This window comes from Carassius auratus, chromosome 34 (genome assembly GCF_003368295.1).
Source record: "Carassius auratus strain Wakin chromosome 34, ASM336829v1, whole genome shotgun sequence".
Classification (NCBI taxonomy): domain Eukaryota; kingdom Metazoa; phylum Chordata; class Actinopteri; order Cypriniformes; family Cyprinidae; genus Carassius; species Carassius auratus.
In genome coordinates, this window is record NC_039276.1 from 24,604,257 (window position 1) to 24,630,212 (window position 25,956).

Here is a 25,956-nt window from a genome sequence, read left to right on the forward strand (position 1 = left end):
TGAGTGTGCACTCTCCTAAAGTCAACAACAATCTCCTTCGTCTTCTCCATGTTCAGAGAGAGATTGTTGTCCCTGCACCACCCGGTCAGGCGGCTCACCTCGTTCCTGTAGTTTGTCTCATCTTTGTTGCTAATGAGACCCACCACAGTCGTATCATCCGCAAACTTAATGAAGAGGTTGGAGTTTTGTGCAGTCGGTGTGCAGTCGTGGGTCAGCAGAGTGAAGAGGAGGGGGCTCAGCACACATCCTTGGGGGGCCCCAGTGTTCAGTGTGATGGTGCTGGATATGTTGCTACCGACCCGTACTGCCTGAGGTCTTCCAGTCAGAAAGTCCAACAGCCAGTGTCACAGCAAAGTGTTGAGCCCCAGCTGTATCAGTTTGTAAACAAGCTGTTGAGGGTATTCTGACATATGAGTCTTTTTTTCTCTGTATGTGTGAGTTCTGAGTGGACGGCAGTGGCGATGGCATCGTCGGTCGAGCGGTTGAACTGATATGTAAACTGGAAGGGGTCCAGGGAGGGGGGGAGGGCAGACTTGATGTGGTGCATGACATAGCACATTCAAGCCATTCAAAGCACTTCATGAGGATGGTAGTAAGTGCAACAGGATGGTAGTCATTGAAGCAGGATGTGATTCAAGATGGGATTTGTAAGCTCCTCTCTGTGTGGTGTAAACAAAGTCCAAAATGTTATTACCTCGTGTGGGAAAGTTAATGTGTTGGTGTATTTTTGGAAACACACTCTTTAAGTTAGCATGGTTGAAATGCCCGGCAATGATTAGAAAAACATCAGTGTGTGCTGTCTGCTGCTCACTGATGTGCTGGTACAGTTCATTTAGTGCATCGTTCCTTTTGCAGTTGATGTTGATCGGGGGAATCTAAACCGAAACGAGCAGTATGGCAGTTTATTCCCTCGGCAGATAGAACGGCCGGCACTTAATAAACATAAACTCCTCCAGGGGTGAGCAGTGTTTGCAGATCACAACAGCATCATGGCACCACGCATTATTGATGTAAACACAAAGCCCGTCCCGGTGAGAGCTCTGTCCGCTCAATAGCACGTCAGCTGGTCGAGCAGTCTGGAACGCTGTTGCTGAGCCATGTTTCCGTGAACACAAAAACACAACAGTCTCTTAAAATCCTCTGAGTTGAACGTAGAGTTTTGGATGCTAGGTGGTTTTTGCTTTGGAACCTTCAGAAAACTAGATTTTTCTCAAAACTGACTTCACACACAGACATGAGAAATACTGTACGTATATCTATAGAAAACTATTCCATTGATTGTAAATGTGTGCAAAACACATTTTCTGGACTATTATAGTTTTTGTTCATATTTAATTTTTATATCTTATTTTAGCTAATAATAATATTTTAGCTTTCAGTTGAAATAATTCAAGTTTTAATCATTTTGTTGTTTAATATGTGTACTTCTTTGTATAGTATATTGTAGTTGTATTGTTTTATTATGTATTATTTAATTAGTTGTTTTAGTACTTCAAGTTAAACTAAACAAAAATGAGAATGTTTCCTTGGTAACTATCTGAAATTAAATAAGCTTAGGTTTTTCAATATTCTATTTCAGTTAATGTTTATTTTATTTCAAGTAACACCATTTTTTATGGTTTTAGGTTTAGTTGACTACAATAACCCTGATGCAATATGAGAGCTATGCCTGTATATAACACTATTAAGAGAGTATGAGTCTCCATCGTAGGTGTTGGCGACCACCAGGAACTTGTCATCTCCCACAGTAAAATACTCCCAGTCCAAAGCACTGAAAGTCCGAGACAACAAAGTGTTCCTTAAATAAAAATATGAAAGTTGAAAATGAAAGGCTTTTTGTAATGAACACCAGTTCTCAATTCACCTGTTCGTTTCAGTCTCCTGAAACTTGATGAAGGTCTGAGATGTGACGCTGAGCTCATAGATGGTGGAGTTGATAGAGTACAGTATCCTGCCCTCCTCTGTGAGCATCTGGCCGTTCGCCACAGCAAAGAAGACCGTTTTCAATCTGGAACATCTCCCAGTCTATCGCCCGAAAGGTCTGAAAGATTAGTATTTTAAGACATTAATACTTTTATACATTAAATTGATTAAACTGATTGACTGTAAAGACATTTATAATGTAAAGTATACTTTATGCTTGATAAAAAAAAATGGTGAGCATAACAGACTGGCTTAAAATGAACTTCCTCCTGTTCTTCAGACAAAAACTGTGAACTTATACAATTCAAAATGACAACAATGACACATGAGATGATAGATGTGCAAGGCACTGTTCTGAGAAAGATTACCTTGCCTATGATTGTATGTGGCGAGGAAAGTTTCATCTTGAATGCTAAAAGCCTCCCAGTGACGAGAGCTGTGTGTGATCAGAGTCTGATAGTGAATCAATTTCAGCTTCCTTGAGCTCCATTTATATATCACAGACTGTTCCTTGTCCCCTGCATCCTTACTTCTGCAGTTAGCAACAACCAGGAACTTCTGTTACAGGAAAATGATTGTAAGAAATCTTGTCTTACAAATTTAATGTAGGATCTAGAAAAAAATCTTATCAAGATTAAACCAGAAAAATATAAAAAATAAATGACCAAAAACATTTTTTTTTTAATGTTTGGGCTAATAAATATTAGATCACTCACACTCAACAAAGCAGTTATTGTAAATGAAATGATCACAGATAATAGTTTTGATGTACTCTGCTTGACGGAACCCGGCTAAAACCAAATGATTATTTTGGTCTAAATGAGTCTACTCCACCAAATTACTGTTATAAGCATGAGCCCCGTCAGACTGGTCGTGGCGGAGGTGTTGCAACAATATATAGTGATATTCTCAGTGTTACCCAGAAAACAGGATACAGGTTTAACTCATTGAAATACTTCTGCTTAATGTTACGCTGTCAGATATGCAAAAGAAATCTATTGTATCTCTTGCTCTGGCTACTGTGTATAGACCACCAGGGCCGTATACAGAATTCCAAAAAGAATTAGCAGATTTCCTCTTAGACCTTTTGGTTACAGTTGATAAAGCACTAATCGTCGGAGATTTTAATATTTTAACATTGATAATACAAATACATACATGCATTAGGACTTGCGTTTACTGACCTAATAATCTCTTTTGGAGTCAAGCAAAATGTCACCAGGCCCACTCATTGTTTTAATCATACACTAGATTTAATTATATTGCATGGAATCAATCTTACTGATATCGTACCTCAAAGTGATGATGTTACAACCCATTTCATTGTATCGTGCATGCTGCGCATGCTGATGGAAATGTTTTAATGAATTGACTAGCTCTAAACTGCAGTTTAATGGTGTATTGATTTATCTTTTAATAACTGGTCACTGATGCAATTACAAAGAACATGAATCATAATTTGATCTTAGACTTCCAAGAAGAAAACCACATGGATCATTGCACTGCAGGTATTAACAGTCCCATACAGCTTTCCAACTCTTGACTTTAATTATTATACAGCATCAGACAAAACTAATTTCTGTTATTATACACATGATTTACAACATTAAAACTTGAGAGCCAGGTTTCCACCCCCTCTTCCACTGGAAAACCACATCAAAAACTACTCTTATTTATAAATAACAGTTGGAGATTAGCAAATAGATGTTCTATCTTCTGATAGTGGCCCAGCAGCTGTTCCGCTGGGCAGACCTATCAATATCACAGGTTTACATTTATACAACGATGTTCTAGTCCTCAAATTTGATTGGAGAGAGCTGATATATCAGTCCAACAGCATTCACTAAGAGTTTTTATTATTTGTACCACTCGACTTTTCTGATTGTTTCAAACATACTGTTAATTTTGTATTAGTGGTGTGGATTTTTTTACTGATTCTTTCTGCAGGTTAGACAGATATGCCAGTAGATGATGAAAAATTTAGAAAAAGGTCTTTACTAAATTGCTTCATTCAAGCAAACTGATTAATTCTGGATCAAAACAAGCAATTGCCTTTATGGGCAAGTCATTGAATCATTCACCCAACCAACTTGTGATTCATCCTAAATGCAACTACTAAGAAAAACGAATTGATCAACAATACGCTTACTAAAATGTAAGTTACTCAGTATTGGCTGATTGTTTATTGTATAAATACAATATCACATTCTGTTGGTAGTCCACACACACCTTTTTGCCCACTGTGAAGTATTGCCATGCTTTTGCATCATAGGTGCGGATGTTTTGATATCTTTGAAACCTCCCATCTGTCCATTTGTAAATTCCTGAACCAAGGTTGGAATCACGATTGGCGGTCGCCATGAAAAGTCCCACGGAAGGGATGTGGAATACCTCAATGTCAAATGTCACAGAGTTGGTAAAAAAATCCTGGTGATCCTCCACGTAGTCCAGCTTCTCTTTCACTGTAGAGATGGCAATGTGATAGTTAGATACCATATCAGTGTACTCATACAAACTACAGTTGCAAATTTCTGTTACCAAATTACCTTGCAGCACAGTGAGCCACATAATACTATCACAGAGAAATAGTCCTCTCTTCAGTGTCTTAAACCACAGCTGTCCCTCCTCTGAGTGTCCACAGGGAGGACTCACACCTGCAGTGACCCGAACCTCTGCCTCTGCTTTCAAACACCAGCACTTCTTCTGAGCCACAGAGACACTCAAAGCACAAGGCCTTCAGTCAATGTCAGCAGATCAGTAACAGACCTGTGAGATAGGGTTATTCACATCCCCATACAATCACAGACCTGTGTTTACAGCTAAAACACACAGCATATCTATGAGGACGGACTCCTGCAGACTAAAAGATATCCTTAGAGGACATAACAATCTACAGTATATAACACCTGCACCTTTTGAAGATTAGCTTACATTTTGATTCTTACTGGTCAGACGAGTTTCCTGATTTAAAAGATCACGTTACTGAATGAAGACTTGCTAACACCTTCATGCAAATCCAAACCATACACGATACTGTGGTGGCAAGGTGATAGTGTGTCTCTTCTTTCAACATACTCCTAATATGTGCCAACCGAGTATACACTGTTAGGGATTCGTATGCATATTGAAATGCAGGCTATGATTCTAGTGTTTGTGGTTTAGTAGTCTCACCATAAGGGCGGAGGGGAAGGTCAGTGGATGATGGTTTGATTGGCAGGTGTAAGAGGGCCTGGGGATCTGAGAGAGTGGACAGCTGGGGCTCCGACGAGGGACAAGTTTGTGAAGTAGCATCTGAACCAGGTAATAAAACTAGCTGCCGCATTAGGCCCTGCAGAAAACAGTGGAATAAACTGATACATTTAGATTTTAAGTACATTGTAAATGTTAATATAATGAAAAGAGCTTTGAAATTAGACCAATACAGAAAATAGGCCGTCCGATCTTCTTCGGCTAGCAATGAAGAACGTGGAACCAGTTGTATCAAGATTATCAGGGAAAGGTTTTTCAAGCACTCTGTTTGAGACAAAACAGAACATTTTATACGTTTATGCAACAAAATTATATAGTTCAGTACATAAACATAAAAATGATCACGCTTTTGGGATCGTAGATCACTTAGATTATACAAGCTGACATCAATATTCCCAAAAAGAGTCTTACAGTTCTAGAGGTGTGCCACAGTCCGCAGTGAGAATTGTGTAGCATCCCGTCAATGCCAAGACCACAGTGTGCCAGCAGTTATCATCCAGCCCTACTGCCTTAAAAGTGATGCGTTTCCTGCCACCGTGACCCTTCTGCAGGAAGTGGAACTTGTTTTGGGAAAGACGCAGGCCGAGGAGCAGCTCATCTGAAATCTCCCTCCAACAGTGTGAAGATATATTCACTCTTCTGCACATCAAAGAGTGAAGACTAACATTTTAGCAGCATACGCTGTTCAGAATGTTCGATTACTAACACACCTCTTGATTTTTTATTCTTTAGATTATTTTGTGTGGATAATGTTACCTAAGAGATGTTACTGATTTTGTTAACAGATCTGCATCTACTTCTTAGTAGATTTAGTGTACCTTGAGGGAATACTAAATCTATTCCTGTTACATTATAAACCCCTTTATGATTTAAATGTTAGGAGACAGGAAGAAAAACCACACTCTTCTGGTTCAATGTTTTATCACAGCTTTTTGGGTTCTTTCTAATATAATATAAAACGTATCAGGTGTTCTGGCCATTTTGTGTTTGCTCTGTCCTGGGACCATATCATGTTTTGTAGAGCGCAGTCTCGGGAGTCCCCCTCGGCCTGCGAGGGGCGATGGGGGTATGTGGCGAGTGGGGCAGGGCCGAGGGACGTGCATGGGAACAAGGAGTGAGGCCGGCGGAATGATTGGGAAATCAGCGACACCTGCGCCCCACCGCCGTTCTCGAGTCCCATGTAGGAGATGGAAGGATATAAAACTGGAGCGACGATAGTGAAGGACGAGAGAGGACCAGGCCTGGGCCTTATTTTATGTTTTGCTTTTTATTTATGCGCACCAGTCGTCCGTGAGGGGCTGGTGCGCTGTTTTGTGTTTATTTGGAATTATTCAAGTTTCATTTTGATTGTGCGCCGGTTCCCGCCTCCTCCTTGCCGATGATTAGGAAGTTGAATTCATTACACACACGGTGTCACTAACAAGTGAATTTTGCTGGGATTGTTCTGATAACTTTGGCTAATGTTCTTGCAAAGTTCTGAACCAAAATTCTTCCAGTTAGATTCATAGAAATCATTCAGAGCAATGTAGTCTTTAATAATGTTCTCAAAATGCTATTACTATATTGTCCACGAAAGTTTTTTTTTTCTGAAACCTTTTAATTGAATATTCATCTAACATTCTTTTAAACATAAGAACTTGTTTCAGAATGTTCAGAGAAGTAGCATTTCCATGATTTTTTAATCATTTAAAAAACTAGATCTTTTCACATTCAGTTAAGTGTTCAGAAATAACATTTTCATAACCTAATGGGAATGCAGGTAAAACATTAGCACATATATTTGTTAGCTGTGTCAGTCAAGCAACAGTTGCTACAAACAGTGAACGGTTACAGTATAGATGGTTTAGAAATGGCCCTTAATTGTCATTCTATGGTGCATGACCTCTTTCAAATGAAACCACTGTGCAACACCAGACCAGAAGTGCTGATGTTTTACAAAGTAACCCCCCCCCCCCCCCAAAAAAAAAAAAAAAACATTACATGAGCTGTTTTTTCTCCCATGACAATCTGCCTTTATTAGTATTCCGAAATGGTAAAAAGTTTATGAAAAAGTTCAAAAATCAATGGCAATTAATTTGAAAATCTGCAATAATTAAGATAACATGACTCAAATAATGTCTTTAACAACAGGGACAGGTTGTGAATGAGTCTAAAATCTAATAAAAAGGTAATTTTAAAATGTAAAAAAAAAAAACGGATCATGAATTATTCTTCCAAAAAATGCTTAAAATGCTTCTTGTTAACTCAGCAAGTAGGCCTGACCTTTGCAAGGCCTCCATGGTCCAGACTGGCAGGTGACAATCCAGGAGAGGAGCACACAGGACAGCAGCAGCAGCTCCGACATCAGGGGCTCCACTATCTATCCATTCACACACAGCCAGACTGAAACAAAGCCATTTTCAAAGTGAAAGTGAAAGTGAAAGTGACGTGACATTCAGCCAAGTATGGTGACCCATACTCAGAATTTGTGCTCTGCATTTAACCCATCCGAAGTGCACACACACAGCAGTGAACACACACCTGGAGCCATATATGCTGCGGCGCCCTGGGAGCAGTTGGGGTTTCGATGCCTTGCTCAAGGGCACCTAAGTCGTGGTATTGAAGGTGGAGAGAGAACTGTACATGCACTCCCACCACCTACAATTCCTGCCAGCCCGAGACTCGAACTCACAACCTTTTGATTGCCAGTCCGACTCGCTAACCATTAGGCCATGACTTCCCCAAAGCCCAGAGATCATCCTTACATCCCAACACAACAAATCACTCTGAGGATGAGGTGTCACTCCTAATCAAACTGACATCTTACTCACTCCTGAAGATGCTGCCGTCCTCTGATGTCCTTTTTTATTTTAATAAGTATTGCAATTAATATATGATCAAACAATGTAGAATACAACACCAATGCATTTTGCGTTATCCAAATCCAAACTTCTTTAGTTCAACAGAGTCTATCAGAACTCCATGGCTGTGAAGAACTTCCTCCTAGAACAGTGTCCGGCTGAGGTCTCTCTGCTTTGCTGTACATGTCAGTGTGCTATGAAGGGGAGTGTAAACTTCACCAGTGAGTTATGAGCAGGGAGAGGTGTTTTACCCCGCAGACATTTAAATGAGAATAAGTCAGCTGTAGAAAGGTGGGGTCGACATTAAAGAGAGGGAAAGGTGGGGTGAGTGAAACACACAGGAGAGAGAGAAAGAAGCTTTTTCCAGCTCTTATCTCATGTCTTAATGTCGTGAGAAATTCCATATTGTACATATGTGTGTGTCAGCTTGCTCTTGTTATTAACTGCATCGCTCTTTATGATCGGAGTGATGAGCACCATACCCTGAGCACCCCTTGCCAAGGAAATCTCCTTTCAGTCAATCGTTTCCTCACCTGCATCTCAACCCATCAACCCAAGTCTTCAACAACACCCCATGTGGCTGGCTTGAGGGAAAAGAGCACTGGATAAACAAATGTTTATAAGTAAACACTGTTAACACTTTTCTAATTTGATAAACATGTTGCATAATACTCATTTCCGGTCCTTGAATTTGATTGGCCGATTAAGGGTCCCAAATGCGATATACAGTCCAATATACATCACTGGGACTTCAGTGTTTGTTTCACTCTACTAGACCACAGTATGTGAATGAAAGGGAGTTGTGTAATTTTGCCTGAAGCAATATTTAGAAAGTCAGAAAAAAAACAGTAAACTAAAATATAAATACTATACTACAACTGTATGACTTCAATTTTCGAAATAAATTATGTTATATTATAATTATAATGTAAATAATGAAGTTAGAATACTTCAATAAGTGCATTGAAACACTTTTGTTTTATTTCTTTATTTGTTACTAATTCTCTTTTCAAGAAAAAAAAATAAAATAACTTATGGAACCTAAATTAAATATATTTAAATATAATTATAATTGTTAAATTCTTTTTTTAAATATGCTCATCAGCTGATAAATCTAAGTCTTAATTTAAGTCTTAATTTTAAAAAGTAATGTTCACTATGCATTTTAACGATTCAAGCTTTCAATTATCTATACATAATTCATAATTTTATAACTTAACATTATACAATTACCTGACAGTGATGTAATCTTGTAGCTGCCAGCAACAATTATCTGTGATTCACGTGTCTGTTTAACCCAGAGATAAAACAGATATACATTTAAACTGAGCAAAATTCTGTCATTAATTTACTCACCCTCAAGTTGTTCCAAACCTGTATGATTTTCACTCTTCTGTTGAGCACAGAACTTTTGAGTTAGTAGGGAAAAAAAACTATGAGGTCAGTGGGGACCAGCAACAGTTTGGTTCCACACATTCTTTAAAATATATTACTTTGTGTTTAGTTGTGTTTGTTTAGCACACACACGGTCAAAGTAAAACAGTCATGCATTTTGTTGTGTTAGCGGTTGAGCTGATAGACAATGTCTAAAGGAAAATAATAAAACGGAGCACAACACAAGGGGAATTGATCTTTCAGGGTCGACATTTATCTGTTCTCTGTGTTGATGCTGGCTGCAAAACGCCTCACAGGTTTTGTCCAGAGATGCCAAAGATAATTTGTGTGTAATACAGCATAATGGATACAACTCTGCGATGTAAACATATGCCAAATAGATAGATTTTTTTTTAAAGGCAACAGTAGCTCATTTCCTCTTTTCAATGGAAGCAGCAGTTCTTCCATTTCTGTTTTTGTTTCATTATCAGTGTGAGGAAGAATCCTGGTGTGTTTGGGCAGGAGTATAACTGATCAGTGCATGTGAGAAATGTTTGCATGTGAACATCTTCTGTCCTCTGGAGTGGAACACCCTACAACTGTGACATCCACAGTCTGAGGAAATAGAGACAATAGTGACTGACATTGTGATCTTCAAGGTGCAAAGATTTATCATTGCAAAGATAGAAAAATGCTGTGACTTAATTATTGGTTCATTCTCAGAAATAAAGGTTGTTATTTGGCATCTGTGGTCCCACGAACCTTTAACATCCATAGAACCTACAGTTTCTTTATATCAGATTATTAAATTGTTCTTCACACCAAGAAATAAAAGTGTTTCTTTTAAGAACTGTTCATTGGAAGGTTCTTTCAGGGAACCAGAAATTGTTCTTCTATGGCATCACTGTGAAAACAACATTTTGGAACCTTTGTTCTAATGCAAAATGAATACACAGAGGTTCAAAAAGAGGGGTTTCACAGTGATGCCATAGAACAACCATTTCTGGTTCCCCGAAAGAATCTTTCATTGAACACATCTTAAAATATTTTTTTTTTTTAGTGGGAAGAGCATTTTAATAATTTTTACAGAACCTTTTACCACTATAAAGAACATTTTGTGCAACAAAAAAGATTTGATGGATGTACAATGATTTTCATGGACCCATCAATGCCCATAAATATTTTATATTTTTAAGAATTTAGAAGGGGCAAATATGACTCCAGCCAGCTAAGAATCCAAAAAAACATGGGGGTTTCACTATCAGTTTGCTAAAAGAAACCAGAAATGAAACAGATGTTCTGTCCTTTCTTTGATCCAAAATAGTCATTTTATTCATCACCATTAGCATTAGCCGTCATGTTGCAGATCAAGTGGGATTGTGAAACAATCACCTTGGCAAAAATATGTCAACATGGGATTGTGGAAAGACAATGAAGTTGAAAATGTTTGTGTAAGGAGTATTACTAGAAATCTTTGCTTTACAATGTTTATGAAATCTCAAATAAAAGAGATGCATGATGTTTCCTAGCCACGACATTCCCACTCAATCTTTGGGATGGTAAATGTCTCTTTTCCACATGCACAGGCAGGACAAGAGATCATTCATCCTCCTTTAGAGGGGATTACTGAGTGCTTCATGTTAAGAGCTTGAGATAAACACACTTCTCTGCTGCTCCTCTCTGATCTCTCTGTAGCAGTATGTGTCACAGTGTAGATATGAGGGAGGTATTTTACTGTGAACTCAATCATTAGTGGGACTTCTCTACTTGAAATCCTCTGCAGACCGAATGCAAACACATTGATACCAACAAACAAAACTTTGATATTAAAGTGCCATCCCAGAACACAAGTTCAAATTAAAATGTATATCTTTTTTTTTTTAGTTCACAGCTGAACAATGTAAATTGTGTGGTGAGGACATTGTTATTTAATTGCGGAGTTAAAAAAAACAGGCCATGCAAATCTGCTATTCTGTTTTTCACAAAGCATGCTAATGCAAATAATTCCTTCCACTTTATTTCCTTCATAATCTTATCAAGTTTCCTTATTTCACAATCCGATATCAATGCTTAAAAAAATATGATGTATGAAATGTAAACACATTACCCTGAGGTATGAAAATAAACTTTGACTAAAAAAAAGATAGATCAGACTTGTTTTATAATGATTCTGGGGCTCAGAAATAAAAAAGAAATGTCAAAAATTGACATGACAATAAAATTATCAACTTTTCAATTCAGTCTCTCAAAACAGTTTTCTCAAGCATGAATACATTTCAGAAAGAATAGACCAGTTAGACATAAATACACAACTACAGTGACCAGTTTCAATGTGTAATGGTGGTAGCAAGAATTTAACCAAATACACTACAGTCGTTGCCAAAAGTTTTGAGAATTGCATAAATATTAGTTTTCAAAACGTTTGCTGCCAAACGGCTTTTAGATCTTTGTTTCAGTTGTTTCTGTGATGTACTGAAATATAATTACAAGCACTTCATACGTTTCAAAGGCTTTTATCGACAATTACATGACATTTATGCAAAGGGTCAGTATTTGCAGTGTTGGCCCTTCTTTTTCAGGACATCTGCAATTCGACTGGGCATGCTCTCAATCAACTTCTGGGCCAAATCCTGACTGATAGCAACCCATTCTTTCATAATCCCTTCTTGGAGTCAGAATTAGTGGGGATCTGGGGGATTTCCAGGCCATGGACCCAAAATTTCAACATTCTGGTCCCCGAGCCACTTAGGTATCACTTTTGCCTTTTGGCACGGTGCGCCATCATGCTGGAAAATGAATTGTTCTTCACCAAACTGTTGTTGGATTGTTGGAAGAAGTTGCTGTTGGAGGGTGTTTTGGTCCCATTCTTTATTCATGGCTGTGTTTTTGGGCAGGATTGTGAGTGAGCCCACTCCCGCAACCCCACACATGAATGGTGTCAGGATGCTTTACTGTTGGCATGACACAGGACTGATGGTAGCGCTCACCTTTTCTTCTCCAGACAAGCCTTTTTCCAGATGTCCCAAACAATCGAAAAGGGGCTTCATCGGAGAATACTTTGCCCCAGTCCTCAGCAGTCCATTCACTATACTTTCTGCAAAAGATCAATCTGTCCCTGATGTTTTTTTTTTTTGGAGAGAAGTGGCTTCTTTACTGCCCTTCTGTACACCAGGCCATCTTCCAGAAGTCTTGGCCTCACTGTGCGTGCAGATGCGCTCACACCTGCCTGGTGCCAGAGCACGCTCTGCACTGGTGGCACTCCGATCCCGCAGCTGAATCCTCTTTAGGAGACGATCCTGGCGCTTGCTGGACTTTCTTGGACGCCCTGAAGCCTTCTTTACAAGAATTGAACCTCTTTCTTTTGAAGTTCTTGATGATCCTATAAATTGTTGATTTAGGTGCCATCTTAGTAGCCACAATATCCTTGCCTGTGAAGCCATTTTTATGCAACACAATGATGGCTGCACGCGCTTCTTTGCAGGTCACCATGGTTAACAATGGAAGAACAATGATTTCAAGCATCACCCTCCTTCTAACATGTCAAGTCTGCCACTCTAACCCAACCAGCCTGACATAAAGATCTCCAGCCTTGTGCTCGTCAACATTCTCACCTGAGTTAACAAGACAATTACTGAAATGATCTCAGCAGGTCCTTTAATGACAGCAATGAAATGCAGTGGAAAGTTTTTTTGGGGGGATTAAGTTCATTTTCATGGCAAAGGACTATGCAATTCATCTGATCACTCTTCATAACTTTTGGAGTATATGCAAATTGCTATTATAGAAAGTTAAGCAGCAACCTTTCCAGTTTCCAATATTTATGTAATTCTCAAAACTTTTGGCCACGACTATACATTAAATGTTTTAGTGTACCAAGACTGATCCATTAAATGCAGTAGCAGCAAATTTTGGATTATTTACCGAGTTGAAAATATTCTATAACCGTGGAATCTCTTTAGGGAAAAACATCACAGTAAACCGAATTACTCCATCTAGTGGCAAATCAGTTCAATCTTTAACTAACCTTCATACATCCAACAGAAAAAGACAAATACAAATCAGTATTAAACTAGATTTATTATATACAGTAGTAAGTGGACAACACAGGATCTTCTGTTCTCCCAAACACCTCCCCATTCCCATCACACATGTTGATTTGACAGGAGTACAATGTGGAGATGTAATATTACCAGGAGTGTGTTTAACACTCTTGATATGCCAGAAAGACTAAATGAGAGTGACATTATAATATCATGTTTTAGTAGAGAGGGCAAACTAGGAGATGATAAAAATCAAGAGGAACACTTAATTTGTATCATTAAATTCACACGCAAGCAAACATTTAAAGACATATGCATCAAAGCTTTTAAAATAAAAAATGGCTAACTGTATTAAACCCACAATCTAGCTTTATCAGACCTGAGGTATCAGAAAAATACAACACTGTAATGTCATCATTTGAAACGGTTCATAAAAAGTGTCGTGAAGTTTAGTATACTGCCATGAAAGAAAATGAGATCATACTAAGAAATCACAAATATCCTTTCCCTCCTTGTATATAAAAATAGATGGGGGAGGTACAAACATACATAATACAACAGGCAAACAAACTTCAAAAGTGTGTGTGTGTGGGGGGGGGACATTGCAAAAATGGAAGAGGTGTCTCTGGATGATTAAAAATAGAACCAAAAAATAAAAAAATAAAAAGTTAACTTAGATTAGATTTCCAAAACCTTTTCCATTACAGCTCTGAACTGCAGCGGAAGAGGAGCACAAATAAACCAGCTTCGTCCACATGTGCTTCATCTTTAGCAGGCTCCTCCCGTCTGCTGCTGGAATACGTCGATAGTGTCTTCATCTTCCATTTCCAGCTGAAAATTCGCAGGAAAAGATCGATTGAGAAACTCTTTCCATCTGAGGCCTTATAACAATTTATGTGCTCCAAGCTCCTGGTTTGTAAATATATTACAACAAATGAAATTCTTGAATTTGTGCATACGGATTGCTTAATTTTGACAGAGACTGCATCATTGCGGAACAGAATTAGGATTAGGACAACAGTCGCTATGGCAAGAAAGCATACATTAATGTTTATTTAAAAAATACTGTGGATTGTGATGTTTGGACTCATTCTGATGGCACCCATATGCTACAGAAAACCCATTTGAGAGCAAGGTCAGTAATGCCAAATTTCCACGAATATGTTCTGATGAAAAAACACTCATCTAGATCTTGAATACATTTTTTTTTTGGGAGAACTATCCCTTTAATCAGTTAACGCTTCCATATGAAGCTGCTCACATCTGTACCAACAAATTCAAGAATAAGAGTACAAACCTGCGATGGTGTGTCCGTTTCATTGATTGGCTGACCATCAAACCTGAACCTAATTTGCCTTATGGATAAACCCTATAAAAAAATAAAATTTAATTAAGTTTGATCTTCAAATCAACGCAACTTCAAATGTACAATGCCTCATGATGTGTCACCTGTCTTTCGCAGTAGGCCTTCATCAGTTTACTCAAGGGGGTGTGCCTCTTAATTTTGAATTGGACCACAGATCCATCCTGACCCGCCACTTTCAAGTTGATGTGGTCGTTTTCGGTCTTCACGCCCTCCTGAAATGAAATATGCAGTGTGTGGTGTTTAATAAAGACGAATGTCGAACATGTAAGAAGTTTTTTTAATCGCAGTTAAACACTAATAAACATCAGATAGATGATTCGAGCTGAAGCCACATTGTGCTTCACATGCAGTCCCTGTATTCACAACACAAGATATTCCGGTAGTACTGAGTAACACGTTTTAAGCGATGAACGACTCGTTAAAAAGCCAGACTTGAGTCTGTATCATGTTGTATCTGCTTGGGAGAAAAAAGGAGCTGAGACGTAAACAACTCTGCGACGCTTTCGGTGCAACTGCGTTTGGCGCAAAGTTCAAGCAACTATCCGCCATGAAAGAAAGACAATCTGAGCATCTCGTTTATACTGTAACGAAGCGAAATACTGCCGGTTAATTTATAACGACAAGAGATACTATAATTCTCCATGTGGTTTGATGGATGGCTGAGTTTCATAGCCATCATGCGGAAAATGCGCAAAATCTTGGTTGAAAACCTCTTTGTTTCCCTAACGTTACATATAAAGTGCAGAAATCAGACATCTACATTCATGCATTATAACCACATCAAAATATACCTCTCTGTGCTACTGGAGCTCAGAACACAGAAACATGCATTTACCTTTTGCTTCTCTTCGGACATTTTTGTTGTAATGTAGGATTCTCCCGGTAACCTGGCCGTGACGGTAACACGAGTGCGTCGCTACCGCTTCTGTCCTGCCCGCACGCGCTCTGCAAGAACGCGCAAAGCAAACCGGATTCCCTCATTTGATTGGCCCGGGTAAAACCACGTGATTCCCAGCAGCGAGCAAGGCTCGAGAACGCGCAAAATCAACTCGTCCATTTTATTGGACGGTATGACCCCACGTGACAGAACTGCACTTATCCCGCGGTTGAACATTCTAACCTGATCTACTTCTCCAAGTTTATATGGCGATACACGCAGGTATGTGTTACTCCGCAGCAGTGACGACCCGGTTTGTTAGATATATATTTATGATGTACTCGCTCATTATATACTTTTTGCAAATTTTGAACACAGAAAAAGTTACATACTGTTGCTTTAACTACAAAATTTATTTCAATTCTGAACAAGTTTCAACAAGATAATGTGTATTACGTTTGCTTAATGAAAAATATAACATTACTTCTTTGGGGTCTTATGTATAAAAACAAAAACATGATTAAACATGAAATATATTCCAAATGTAATCACATATAAAATAATTATGTATATAAATAAATTCAAATTACATATAAATAAACGTACATCACCATAACAAATAAAAAACCAGTATAGCAGTATTCTAGCAGTATAACTAATAAGATTTAGGTAAAGAGTTTTACATTTTAAAGCATATACAGTAAACAGAAAACAAATGTACAATATTCACTTTTATGGTTTTCTTTCTGACAGTTTATTTGACTTTTGTAAATTGCACTGACAAATTAACCCTTTGTTAAATACAATAAGATCGTAATCAAAACCACCACAGGCAATTTATATTGAAATGCCAACACACTAATAAAGGCAGAGACAAATTAATTTCACTTTAGAAAACATTAGAAATGTGTAGGAGATAAATCTATAAAGCACACTGGATTATAGAATGTGGACCCCGAATCCGACTGTAAAAACCTCTAACAACCTGATAGATGCATGCTGATAATGGACCACTGTGCCTTCACTGGGAACAAAACTAAAATGCACAGCAATGCACTTTTTTGTTAATCTCTATATCATCTGTATATATTTTGTTACAAAGCTGAACGAAAACAAAATCAAACAGTTAATCTCCAAAAATATTCTTAATGCAAGGGAATTTAGATAAAATGATTCAAGATTCAAGATTTTTATTTGTCACATACAAATTTATATATAGCATATATAACCAGCAGTGAAATGTGAGAATGAATGAATGCAAATAGTAATTTATCATTTTAAATCATGTTCATGAGACTGTGGAAAAGCTGAGCACAGAGGAAAATATAAGTTAATTTGACAACACTTAAATAATCCACGCCAATTTGGAATTAAAATAATTTATTAAGCATTTTGTAAATCCAGTTACAAAAAAAAAAAAAAAAAGGATTTTCATCCTCTACACAAACTGGAATATTTTGATGCTAAACTAAAGATGATGAGACACACAATGGCAGTGAACTGACCAGCAGCTCACCGGAATTATTAATTAATGGAGCAACAATGAACAGACCGTTGAATGAGATTGTGGTACCACATACATGTGACATCCTCCATTTATATTATGACTGAGTTACATCACTGATGTAGGGAGTCTGTACACCACATGCCATCAACTCAATATCACCATCCATACAATGACACTAACACTGAATAAATACCCAGCCCACCCATAATTATTCACTCTCTTCTAGGCACACAAAGTCATCAGTCACAAGTATGCAGGCTTCCTTAAAAAACATTCTTAAGAAAGAAAGACAAGCATATTCCAAACATCGGTCTCAAAAGAGGGTTGACATATGAACTGAAATGCATCAATTTATCTTGAAAGAAAGATTTTACAACTGACCTACTGTGTGAAATAGCACAGAGTCATAGCTTTTCTGCAAATATCAGTACAGCGATACTTCACCAGTCAGATCACGTTGCTATAGCAAGTACAACACTGCACTGAAATGTTGAGATATTGCTTATGTTTTATACTGTACCTGAGCTTAACCCAGAAGAGGCCATTCACATTTTACATTGTTTTTCTGTGTAAACGTGCTTAATGGACAAGTTTGACTGCTGTGTTTGTCCTGGTCTTTTGTGGCGTCTTGCACAACACTGCATTTTAAAAACGTGTCACTTTTGTGTGAATGGCCCCTAAGGACCAAATACTTCCGTCTATTTTGTTTAATTAGAAAAACAATGGAAATGCAGCACAGTGGAATCCAAAAATGCAAGACTCTGGGTCTAGAGACATGTTTAAAAAAAAAAAAAAACACTTGAGTGCCATATTTTTAGAAAGCTGTGTCATGTATGAGACAAAGACACAGCACGTCTAAAGTATGTTTACATATAAATAGAAATACATTAATGGAAAATCAGTGCAGTAGAATGCAAAAACACGCACTGTGTGAATAACCCCCTCTTGCATAATACACATGAGAGAATGCATGGATGGAAATGGCAAGACAGGCAGAAAAAACTTTTCCTCATTCTCCCGACCTAAGGAACGGTAACAGATAAACAGTAACACAGGAAGCCATCTAAATGGCACACATCTGCACAGACCAGCCCTTGTGTGGAGAAAGGCAAACATGGCTGTCGAGGCCTAGGATGTGTGCAATCACCTCAGACTATTAGTCTTTGAAAGCTCTCAACAAACCATTGTTTTGTGTCTAATATTTAAGACCATGTTTTGACCATTTTTACTTCACAGAGTGTTCAAATCTGAAATAGGCCAAAAGCAGAAGGGAGAATGTTGAATCAGTCAGGACTGAGGTGGCGATGAAAATGTTCTGCTCAACTAGTATTGCACCACGTACTAAATGGGCGTGATGGGATAAAGGAGCGAGTGATGATTGACAGGACAGTCTGTTAGTAGCCCCGCCCACAGTGGAAACTCATTGGTCTAAAATTCTACTTCACATAACACAATATTAAATTTCAATCATGATACGTTGTCAGATGGGTGGTTGTCTACACACATGCAGAATTTCTTATCACTGGTTCCTGTATCATCATCTTACATTCATCAATCCACATCCCTGAAGAGTTCATTTTTCCATCCAGTCTCTCTTGTCTTGACTGTGATTGGTCAGAACTCATCACCTGATCCAGTTGCTCCCAAAGCTGGCCACTGATCTGACACTGCATCGTTTCTTTACTATCATGTTGATGTAGGCTTTCATTATCTTGGTGATCTCTCCAACCTGAAACAAGCCACAGTTTATTCACGGTGAACAAATCTGAAGAAGGCAAACCAAGAAACACTTCTATTCAATTATTGATTACGTTTTCTTACATATACATATGTAAGAATACATAGGAATAGTTCACCCCAAAAAAAACAGAAAGTTGTCATCATTTACAATATTCAAAAATTTGAAGCCATTGAATTAAGGGTTTAACCCAAGTACAAGAAGTACATTGAGAACAAGTACATTGGTTCTTGTGGAAGCTCAAACATGACACGTGAGAACAAACCTCACTGTACTATATTTGAGTTTCTGTTGACCATATTTGATATGTGCTATGTGAATGCATTGATGTTTGTAAATAAAAGCCTACATTAAATCTTATTTTAAGAAATCATGTCTCTTTAGAAGACTTTAATCAAATTTGTTTCTTACTGATTATGCTTTTAATGTATTTAAGGACTTTTTGAATTGTCAAAGTGTTGGTGATCATGCTTTCAATTAAATCTCTTCATTTCTTTTGAAGATTAACCAAAGTCTTTTGGGTTTGAAACAACATCGGGTTGAGTAAATGATGATGGAATATTCATTTTTTGGTGAACAATCTGGTTAAAATGACATTTTATTACCTGAGGTGTCTCAAAGAACATGTCCCTTCCATCCACAGTGATCTTGTATGTGCTGGCGTGAGGAGCTCCAAAGAAGACAATGTGTTCATAGGGGAAAGTCTCCAGAGGTTTGGCCTCTCCTCGCTTATACACAGACACGTTCTCGGCACTCACGCTCAGCCAGAGATCATGAGGGAAACCGCCTTCTTTACACTGCACGCACAGAATCACAAAAAGTGTCAGATTAGCCAATTGAAAAGCATCCAGATACTATCCTGGATTCAAAATGAATGTTAAAGGGGTCATATGATTTACATTTTTCCTTTCTCTTTGGGGTGCTACAAGCTCTTGGTGCATAAAGAAGATCTGTAAAGTTGCAAAGGCTAAAGTTTTAAATCCAAAGAGATATTCTTTATAAAAGTTAAAGAGTTAACCACTCCTACCTAAAATGACTTGTTCTAAGACACACCCACACGTCTACATCACTATGTGGGAAGATTTGCATAACACCGCCCAAATGCTCACGCAAAAAAAGAAGGCGTTATATTTTATTCTCGCTGGTCGACACCGGTGCCATGTTGTGGAAATGCTGTGTGTTTTGTTGTGTGAGCGAAACTTTGTTTGGCCTTTCCAAAGAGGACACAACTAGAAATCAATGGTTAAATTGTATTTACAACACTGTTCCGGATCAGTTCAACCCAAATATTCAGATGTGTGCTGCACATTTTGGGGAGGACAAGGACTGTTTCCTGAGAATAGCCGACAATACCGGTGTCTGTTTCTATGAAGTGGGGCAGTTCCCATTTTGCAAGGACAGTCTGGCGCTTCTAACTCACAGTCTGTAAGTACGTTTTCATATTTAAAGAATTTGCCACTGATTCAAACGTGAATTTTCAGCAGTGTAGAGTAGCGCTTGTTGTTTGTCATTTCTCCAAACATGGTTTTATGTTTACACAGCACGATATGTAATGCAACGCATAAAAAGACAATAGAAGTGATTATAATCAGTAATTATGTCCCCACTGGATGCAAACAAATGCCTACTTTGTAATGGGTTGTATTGGTTTTGTCTCATAGTGCTGGCGGACGGCACAACAGTATGTTAAGGGGCATAACATTATTGTCACACGTTTGAGGCATTCAGCCAATCACAACATACATATGAGTGTTTCAGAAAGGCGGGGCATAGGGGAGCAACATTAATGTACATTATGTGGAAAATAGGAAAATAATGTGTTTTTTTACATTAAACCACATAAACACATTTCATTACACCAAATAATGGTATTTTTAGCAATGTCACATGAACCCTTTAATGTCAAGTGTAAAGTGGGGTCACAAAGACTTGACCGTTTTGACCACTGCAATTAATGTAATCTTCTTGCATGCTCATGTTTCAACCTCTGTTCTTACCTCCACATCAAACAGCGTTGATCCATACCCAGACCACTCTTTGATAATGTTCATGTATTTGAGCATGGCTTGGTGCTGATCCAGTCCATGCAGCCGGCTCCATTTTTCCATAATGTTGGCCCTGGTGGCTGAAGTCTCTTCCTTGATCCACATTTCCATCATTTGTTCCTCCTGCATGCTGCGCTGCTTCTTCATGGTGCCTGTCTTCAGCCCCCGCCTCAGTGTGCCGTCCAGAAAGCTTGTTCTCCTCCTTTCCAGGGTTTGTCCTGATCCGGCTGCGCCTCCTACTTTGGTGAACTGAAGTATGCGGTTGCGCAGACGGCCGGTGGGGTAGACACTGTCCAAGCTCCAGTTCACCTTAGACACATCCCCATACAGGTACTGAAGACGTAAAGCAGCCAGGTGCTGGAGGGTGTCCTCATGGGCAGGAAAGTGACCGCTTATTAAACTTTCATGAGCCTGGAGAGATGAATAAGATAGAGACTCACATCTGACTTCTTTTTTTTGTGTTTTTAATGCTTGCAGAGTACACTTTATTAAAAGAAAAAATAAAGCTACATAGCCTAAAATCAATAACAAAGCATAGGGGTTATGGTTTAGCTAGTCATCACTGTTAGCTAGTTAGTATTGTTGTTGGTAGATGCTATATCCACACAATTCAAGAATCTTTCTCCAATGATGACCATTCAGAATCTGACTACACGTATTGATTTGAACAGAAAATATAAATTCTAAATTTATAAAAATATAAATTCACTTCTTCAGCAACTTGCCAATAGACAGACAATCTCAATTTCTGTTCCAGGGAACAGCATTTTTATTCTTAGATATGAATGATATCAGAAAATATCTCCAAATGCAAAATATTCCATGCTCAGAATAAATGCTGATGATACTAAAACCGAAACTAACTAAAATAAGTAAGTTTAAGTTGCTAAAATAGTTTCTCCAGATATTACACACCTCTTGACTGAATTGAACAGAATTAGAGACGAGAAATGAAACCATAAATGACTGACCTGCTCAAACATGAAGACAAACTCCACTCCTTCCTTGGGCATGCTCTCCACATCCAAGAAACAATACAGTTTGAAGTACAGCTTCCATGGGCGGTCTTCCTCCGCTTCACTTCCTGCCAGTCTGAGAAACGAACACCACAGCAAACAATCTTTTTTTAGTTTTTTTTTTCAGTGTTTTTAGAGGCTTCAGAGATTTTATTAAGAGCATTACTGCTTTAATAACCAAGCGATGATGCCACATGCATTTGGCAGCGTTTTTGTATAACAGAGTTTAATTTCTGAGAGTGAATAGGTGCAGCGTTGTGGTGTAATTTTACCTCTCAAACTTGGCAAGCACATCGGCCACAATCACCCTGCTCTCCACGGCCCGGTCTATCGAGTTGTTATGCTCAAACAAAGCAAACATGTTCCTGCTGTCCTCCATAGCCAAGCCTCGGATCAGTTTCTCTACCACCTACACATGGAAAAGAAACAAAACGCTTCTCCATCAGCATATCACACCACGGATTCCTGATTAAGAGGAAAATTATCTACATCTAGGCAAGATTTGTTCATCCAAGGCACAGGTAGAGTTTTATCCCCTCAATGGCCAGAGCCAAAATCATATATTTTTTTTAAATCATTGTTTGTTTTATAACTGCATGAAAAATTATGATTTTTATTATTACATCAAGAGGGATCAAGAGTGCAATTCTGAAGAATCTCATTTCTTATACCTTTTAAACACTGGATTCTTGAAGTACGATGCTTTTATGATATTGTGTCTGTTAGCATCCCTCACCTCTCCAGCAGTAGTGTGAGAGTTGATTGAAATCTTGCAGGAGCCTCCACCATGGCAATAAACGGTGGTCGTCATCTCCCGTCTGTGCAAAAGGGCGATGATCTCCTCTTGCGATGGCACAAACTCCCGCACTTTTGTCTTTTTCAGTGACTCGCCAATGAACACAGCGAACATCTCTATTTCTGTTCCAGGGAACAGCTCCTTTATCCTAAAAAGTCATTGACATCATAAAATATTTAAATAGCACAAAATACAATGTCGATATTGTTAACTAAAACTAATTAAAAATAAAGCTGAGATAAAATAGAAATATTGAATTTTTACAAATAATTTATCTGTAAAAATAAGACCACCCAACACAAAGCCAGGATGGTCTATGTCATTGTTATACTTTTCAAATGATGCAATGAATTTGATTATTTTGGGCTTGGGCCAGGATGTTTTTCCCAACATTTCTTCTATTTTCTTCTCAAAGTGCACCACAATTCTTTAAACATGTTTTAAACCACTAAATTTCATTAAAAAAAAAAAAAACAATGAAAATGTATGAGTTAACAGTTTAAAGTATTGCATTCAAGGAGTAGCTACAACACCTTTTCAGGTGGAAGCGGAGGTATCTGAGGATGCCGCGGCTGGGCAGGAAGGTGCAGCTCATGCAGGTGAGCAGATGCCAGTGTACACGGTTGGCAGGGCTGTTGGGTTGAGGAACATGATTGGTTTGCTTGATCAGCTGACAATAGACTTCATCTCTGAGCGGCCGCAGATCTTGACATGTCTGTAAGATGCCTTGAATGATGGGCATTGGGTCTGACACAGCTTCCATCTCCTGTAACGAGTTAAAGATCTTGACTGCCTCATCTTGCAGGCTGGTGTAGCCTTTCTCCTTTTGCACTACAAGAAGGAGGACAGGAAAAGGAGACAGATTGAGAAAAGGACACAGACAGAAAGGATTAAATCCATCATCCTACCAATCCAATTCCAAAGTTAAAAAAATAAAACTGTGCATCAGTAAGAAAATAAATCATCAGTGAACAATTCAACAATGAGGCTAAAATATGTGAACAGTAGAGCTTGCTTTGGCTTGAATAATAAAGGAATGTCCAAAGTTTAGAAAACATTTAGCTTTATTAAAAGCATAAGTGGTCTGATTTTAGTTTTCTGTTATTGAGTATGCAATGACATACTTTTTTGAAACAATTTAAAACCTTTTTCTAAATTATTGCATAATATGACCTCCAATTTAATTTAGTTTTGAGTATGGAATATGTGCGCTTTTGTTTACAAATATAGAAATCAATTAAAATAATTGTATTATTTGTCATTTTAACATTTTACAGGAAAAACATGAATGTGGCTCAAACAGTAACAGTTTTGACAATAACAGGACTGATAGTCTACCACTCAGGACATTTGATAAATAGAGAAGGTGTCATTTGGTGTCATTTCCCAGAAAGCACAGCAATAGATCAGTGTAAAGGAGAGACTCACGGGTGACATTGACCTCTCCATAAGGCAGAGGCAGCAGGGGCGAGTGCAGCGGGTGCTGTGTGTATCTCAGGATGGGGTTCCTCCAGTACATCTGCTCCACAGCCTCCACATTAAGACTGCTCTCCTGCACAACCATGAAAAGAACGATGGCATTTGGGGATTTTTAAATGCATTTAACACAGTGTACATCCACAGATCGCTGGAGGTGGAAACACAGCACACAAAGTGTTTTTGTTCCTACCGTGCTTGATTAACTAGGTCAAGGGTGCTCAATTAATTCAAGTTTCAGAGAATAAATGATTAACTCAACATTATTAACCAGCTCAGCTCTACTAAACCTAACCCTAACCCTAAACTAGATAGTAGTCCAGCTAACCAGATGACATGTAAAGCTAGATTTGGTTTTATCTGGATTTTCTTGCAAGATAAAGGTGCACTCAATGCTTTATCCAACTCATTTAATCATGGGTTTACCACTTGGTTTGAAAAATTGGTTTACAATCATATAACAAAACAAAGCCATTTTATTTTACATGGATGCAACCATATTGAGATCACATGACCAGTTTAATAGTTCTGACTTTATACAGAGCCACCTGTCACTGTATGTTTTTTTTTCCTCAGGATATACATTAACCATGGCTGAAAATGTCTTTTAAGCATCAACGCCATTAGATGTCATTATGGCGTCCAGCAGAACACAAACCGACATGACTGAGTGCATCTTCACGATTCAAAACGACTCAAATTGCATAGATGAAGAACAGAAGCACACAGAAATAATCAAACAAACACAGAAATTAGAAAAAAAATAGGAGAAAACAGTGAACAGCACACAGAGCACCCATCCGTGTGTACCTCACTTAACACTACAGGTTTTGACCCTGAGGGACTGTCGTGGTTCGAGAGGTATCGGCTTCCACAACTGAAACATGATCGTCAATAAGATGAAAACCTTATTCCACATGGAATTATGAATTCAATTAGATATTTTAAGGTAAAAGTACCTTGATATCTCGGATGAGTTGCTGGGTAGGAGTTTCTATGGGAACCTTGTTGTCAATGGCCACCTGAATGGCTGAAGCCCATCTCATGGCCTCGTTCAGTAGTTTGGTGTAGAGACGGTATGAATGCTTTCTCCCGTGGACTATTATGTTCCAGTACCCTGTGGCGAACAGAGGTATTGGATACGGTGCAGAGAACATTTGAAGAAATCTCTCTAGAACTCATTTCCACACTTAACAATGAGTCCCGCTGCATGAAAATGTGTGAACCCACCTGTCTCCTTGTAAACTTTCTCATCAGGCTGAACAACCGAGCAAAGGCTGTTGAGTACCAGTGTTCCCAGTTTGGAAATGCTGCGCTCTGATGATTTATAATAATCCAGTGAGTTATTGGTCAGAACAAACCAGCGTTTCTTGAGCTTGAGAGATGTGCTCTTCCCACTGGACTTCATTTCTTTATGCAGCCAGCCTGATGAAAAAATTGAAAGAGGAAAACAAATTACAATCAAGAGAGTATTTGACTGCGTGTTATTCTAGTGACCATAAAATTAAAATAATGAGAGGAGAATAGTTATAGATTAGTTCATCGCTCATAAAAGGGATGCTAACAGGGTCGACATTAATATTATTAGGTATTTTAATACAACAACAATTAAAATATTTGTTAATATGCCAAAGAGGCACAGCAAAAGTTGGCATCAGTGATTCAATGATTAAATAATTTTTTTACACAAATGTACAATACAATACAAT

The 25,956-nt window shown here is 38.3% G+C and overlaps 2 protein-coding genes and 1 pseudogene across 3 annotated transcripts in view; all 3 read right to left on the bottom strand.

The window, feature by feature from the left end:
• Window positions 1-1,635: 1,635 nt before the first annotated feature.
• LOC113052856 (thrombospondin-type laminin G domain and EAR repeat-containing protein-like) lies at window positions 1,636-7,516 on the bottom strand (annotated as a pseudogene).
• Window positions 7,517-13,444: 5,928 nt separating this feature from the next.
• On the bottom strand, window positions 13,445-15,785 carry LOC113053602 (small ubiquitin-related modifier 3-like). 2 transcript variants are annotated; one of them, XM_026218746.1, is made up of 4 exons: window positions 15,628-15,782; window positions 14,876-15,004; window positions 14,724-14,795; window positions 13,445-14,257 (listed from the first exon to the last, which is right to left on the bottom strand). In XM_026218746.1, the coding sequence occupies exons 1-4, from the start codon at window positions 15,646-15,648 to the stop codon at window positions 14,195-14,197; spliced, it is 285 nt and encodes a 94-aa protein (XP_026074531.1). In that variant the 5' UTR covers window positions 15,649-15,782; the 3' UTR covers window positions 13,445-14,194. The 2 variants fall into 2 exon arrangements, with proteins under 2 accessions (XP_026074531.1, XP_026074532.1); XM_026218747.1 differs by lacking the exon at window positions 14,724-14,795 and having other exon boundaries at window positions 15,628-15,785.
• Window positions 15,786-16,067: 282 nt separating this feature from the next.
• Window positions 16,068-25,956, bottom strand: part of LOC113053603 (unconventional myosin-X) — a 66,906-nt gene continuing 57,017 nt past the window's right edge. The window contains exons 31-40 of the mRNA XM_026218748.1: window positions 25,478-25,672; window positions 25,207-25,364; window positions 24,200-24,323; window positions 23,305-23,602; window positions 22,712-22,919; window positions 22,248-22,384; window positions 21,931-22,051; window positions 20,912-21,370; window positions 19,520-19,711; window positions 16,068-18,905 (exon numbers count right to left, since the gene is read on the bottom strand). Of these exons, the coding sequence (XP_026074533.1) occupies window positions 18,801-18,905; window positions 19,520-19,711; window positions 20,912-21,370; window positions 21,931-22,051; window positions 22,248-22,384; window positions 22,712-22,919; window positions 23,305-23,602; window positions 24,200-24,323; window positions 25,207-25,364; window positions 25,478-25,672 (1,997 nt within the window). The 3' untranslated portion in view covers window positions 16,068-18,800. The remainder of the gene's footprint in view (window positions 18,906-19,519; window positions 19,712-20,911; window positions 21,371-21,930; window positions 22,052-22,247; window positions 22,385-22,711; window positions 22,920-23,304; window positions 23,603-24,199; window positions 24,324-25,206; window positions 25,365-25,477; window positions 25,673-25,956) is intronic.

Coding starts and splice junctions, on each gene's coding strand:
- LOC113053602 (XM_026218746.1), bottom strand. CDS start 15,648: ATGTCCGAAGAGAAGCAAAAG. Junction 15,005..15,627: donor TGTCCGAAGAGAAGCAAAAG/GTAAATGCATGT, acceptor ATTTCATTTCAG/GAGGGCGTGAAGACCGAAAA. Junction 14,258..14,723: donor AAACGGACACACCATCGCAG/GTTTGTACTCTT, acceptor GCGAATTTTCAG/CTGGAAATGGAAGATGAAGA.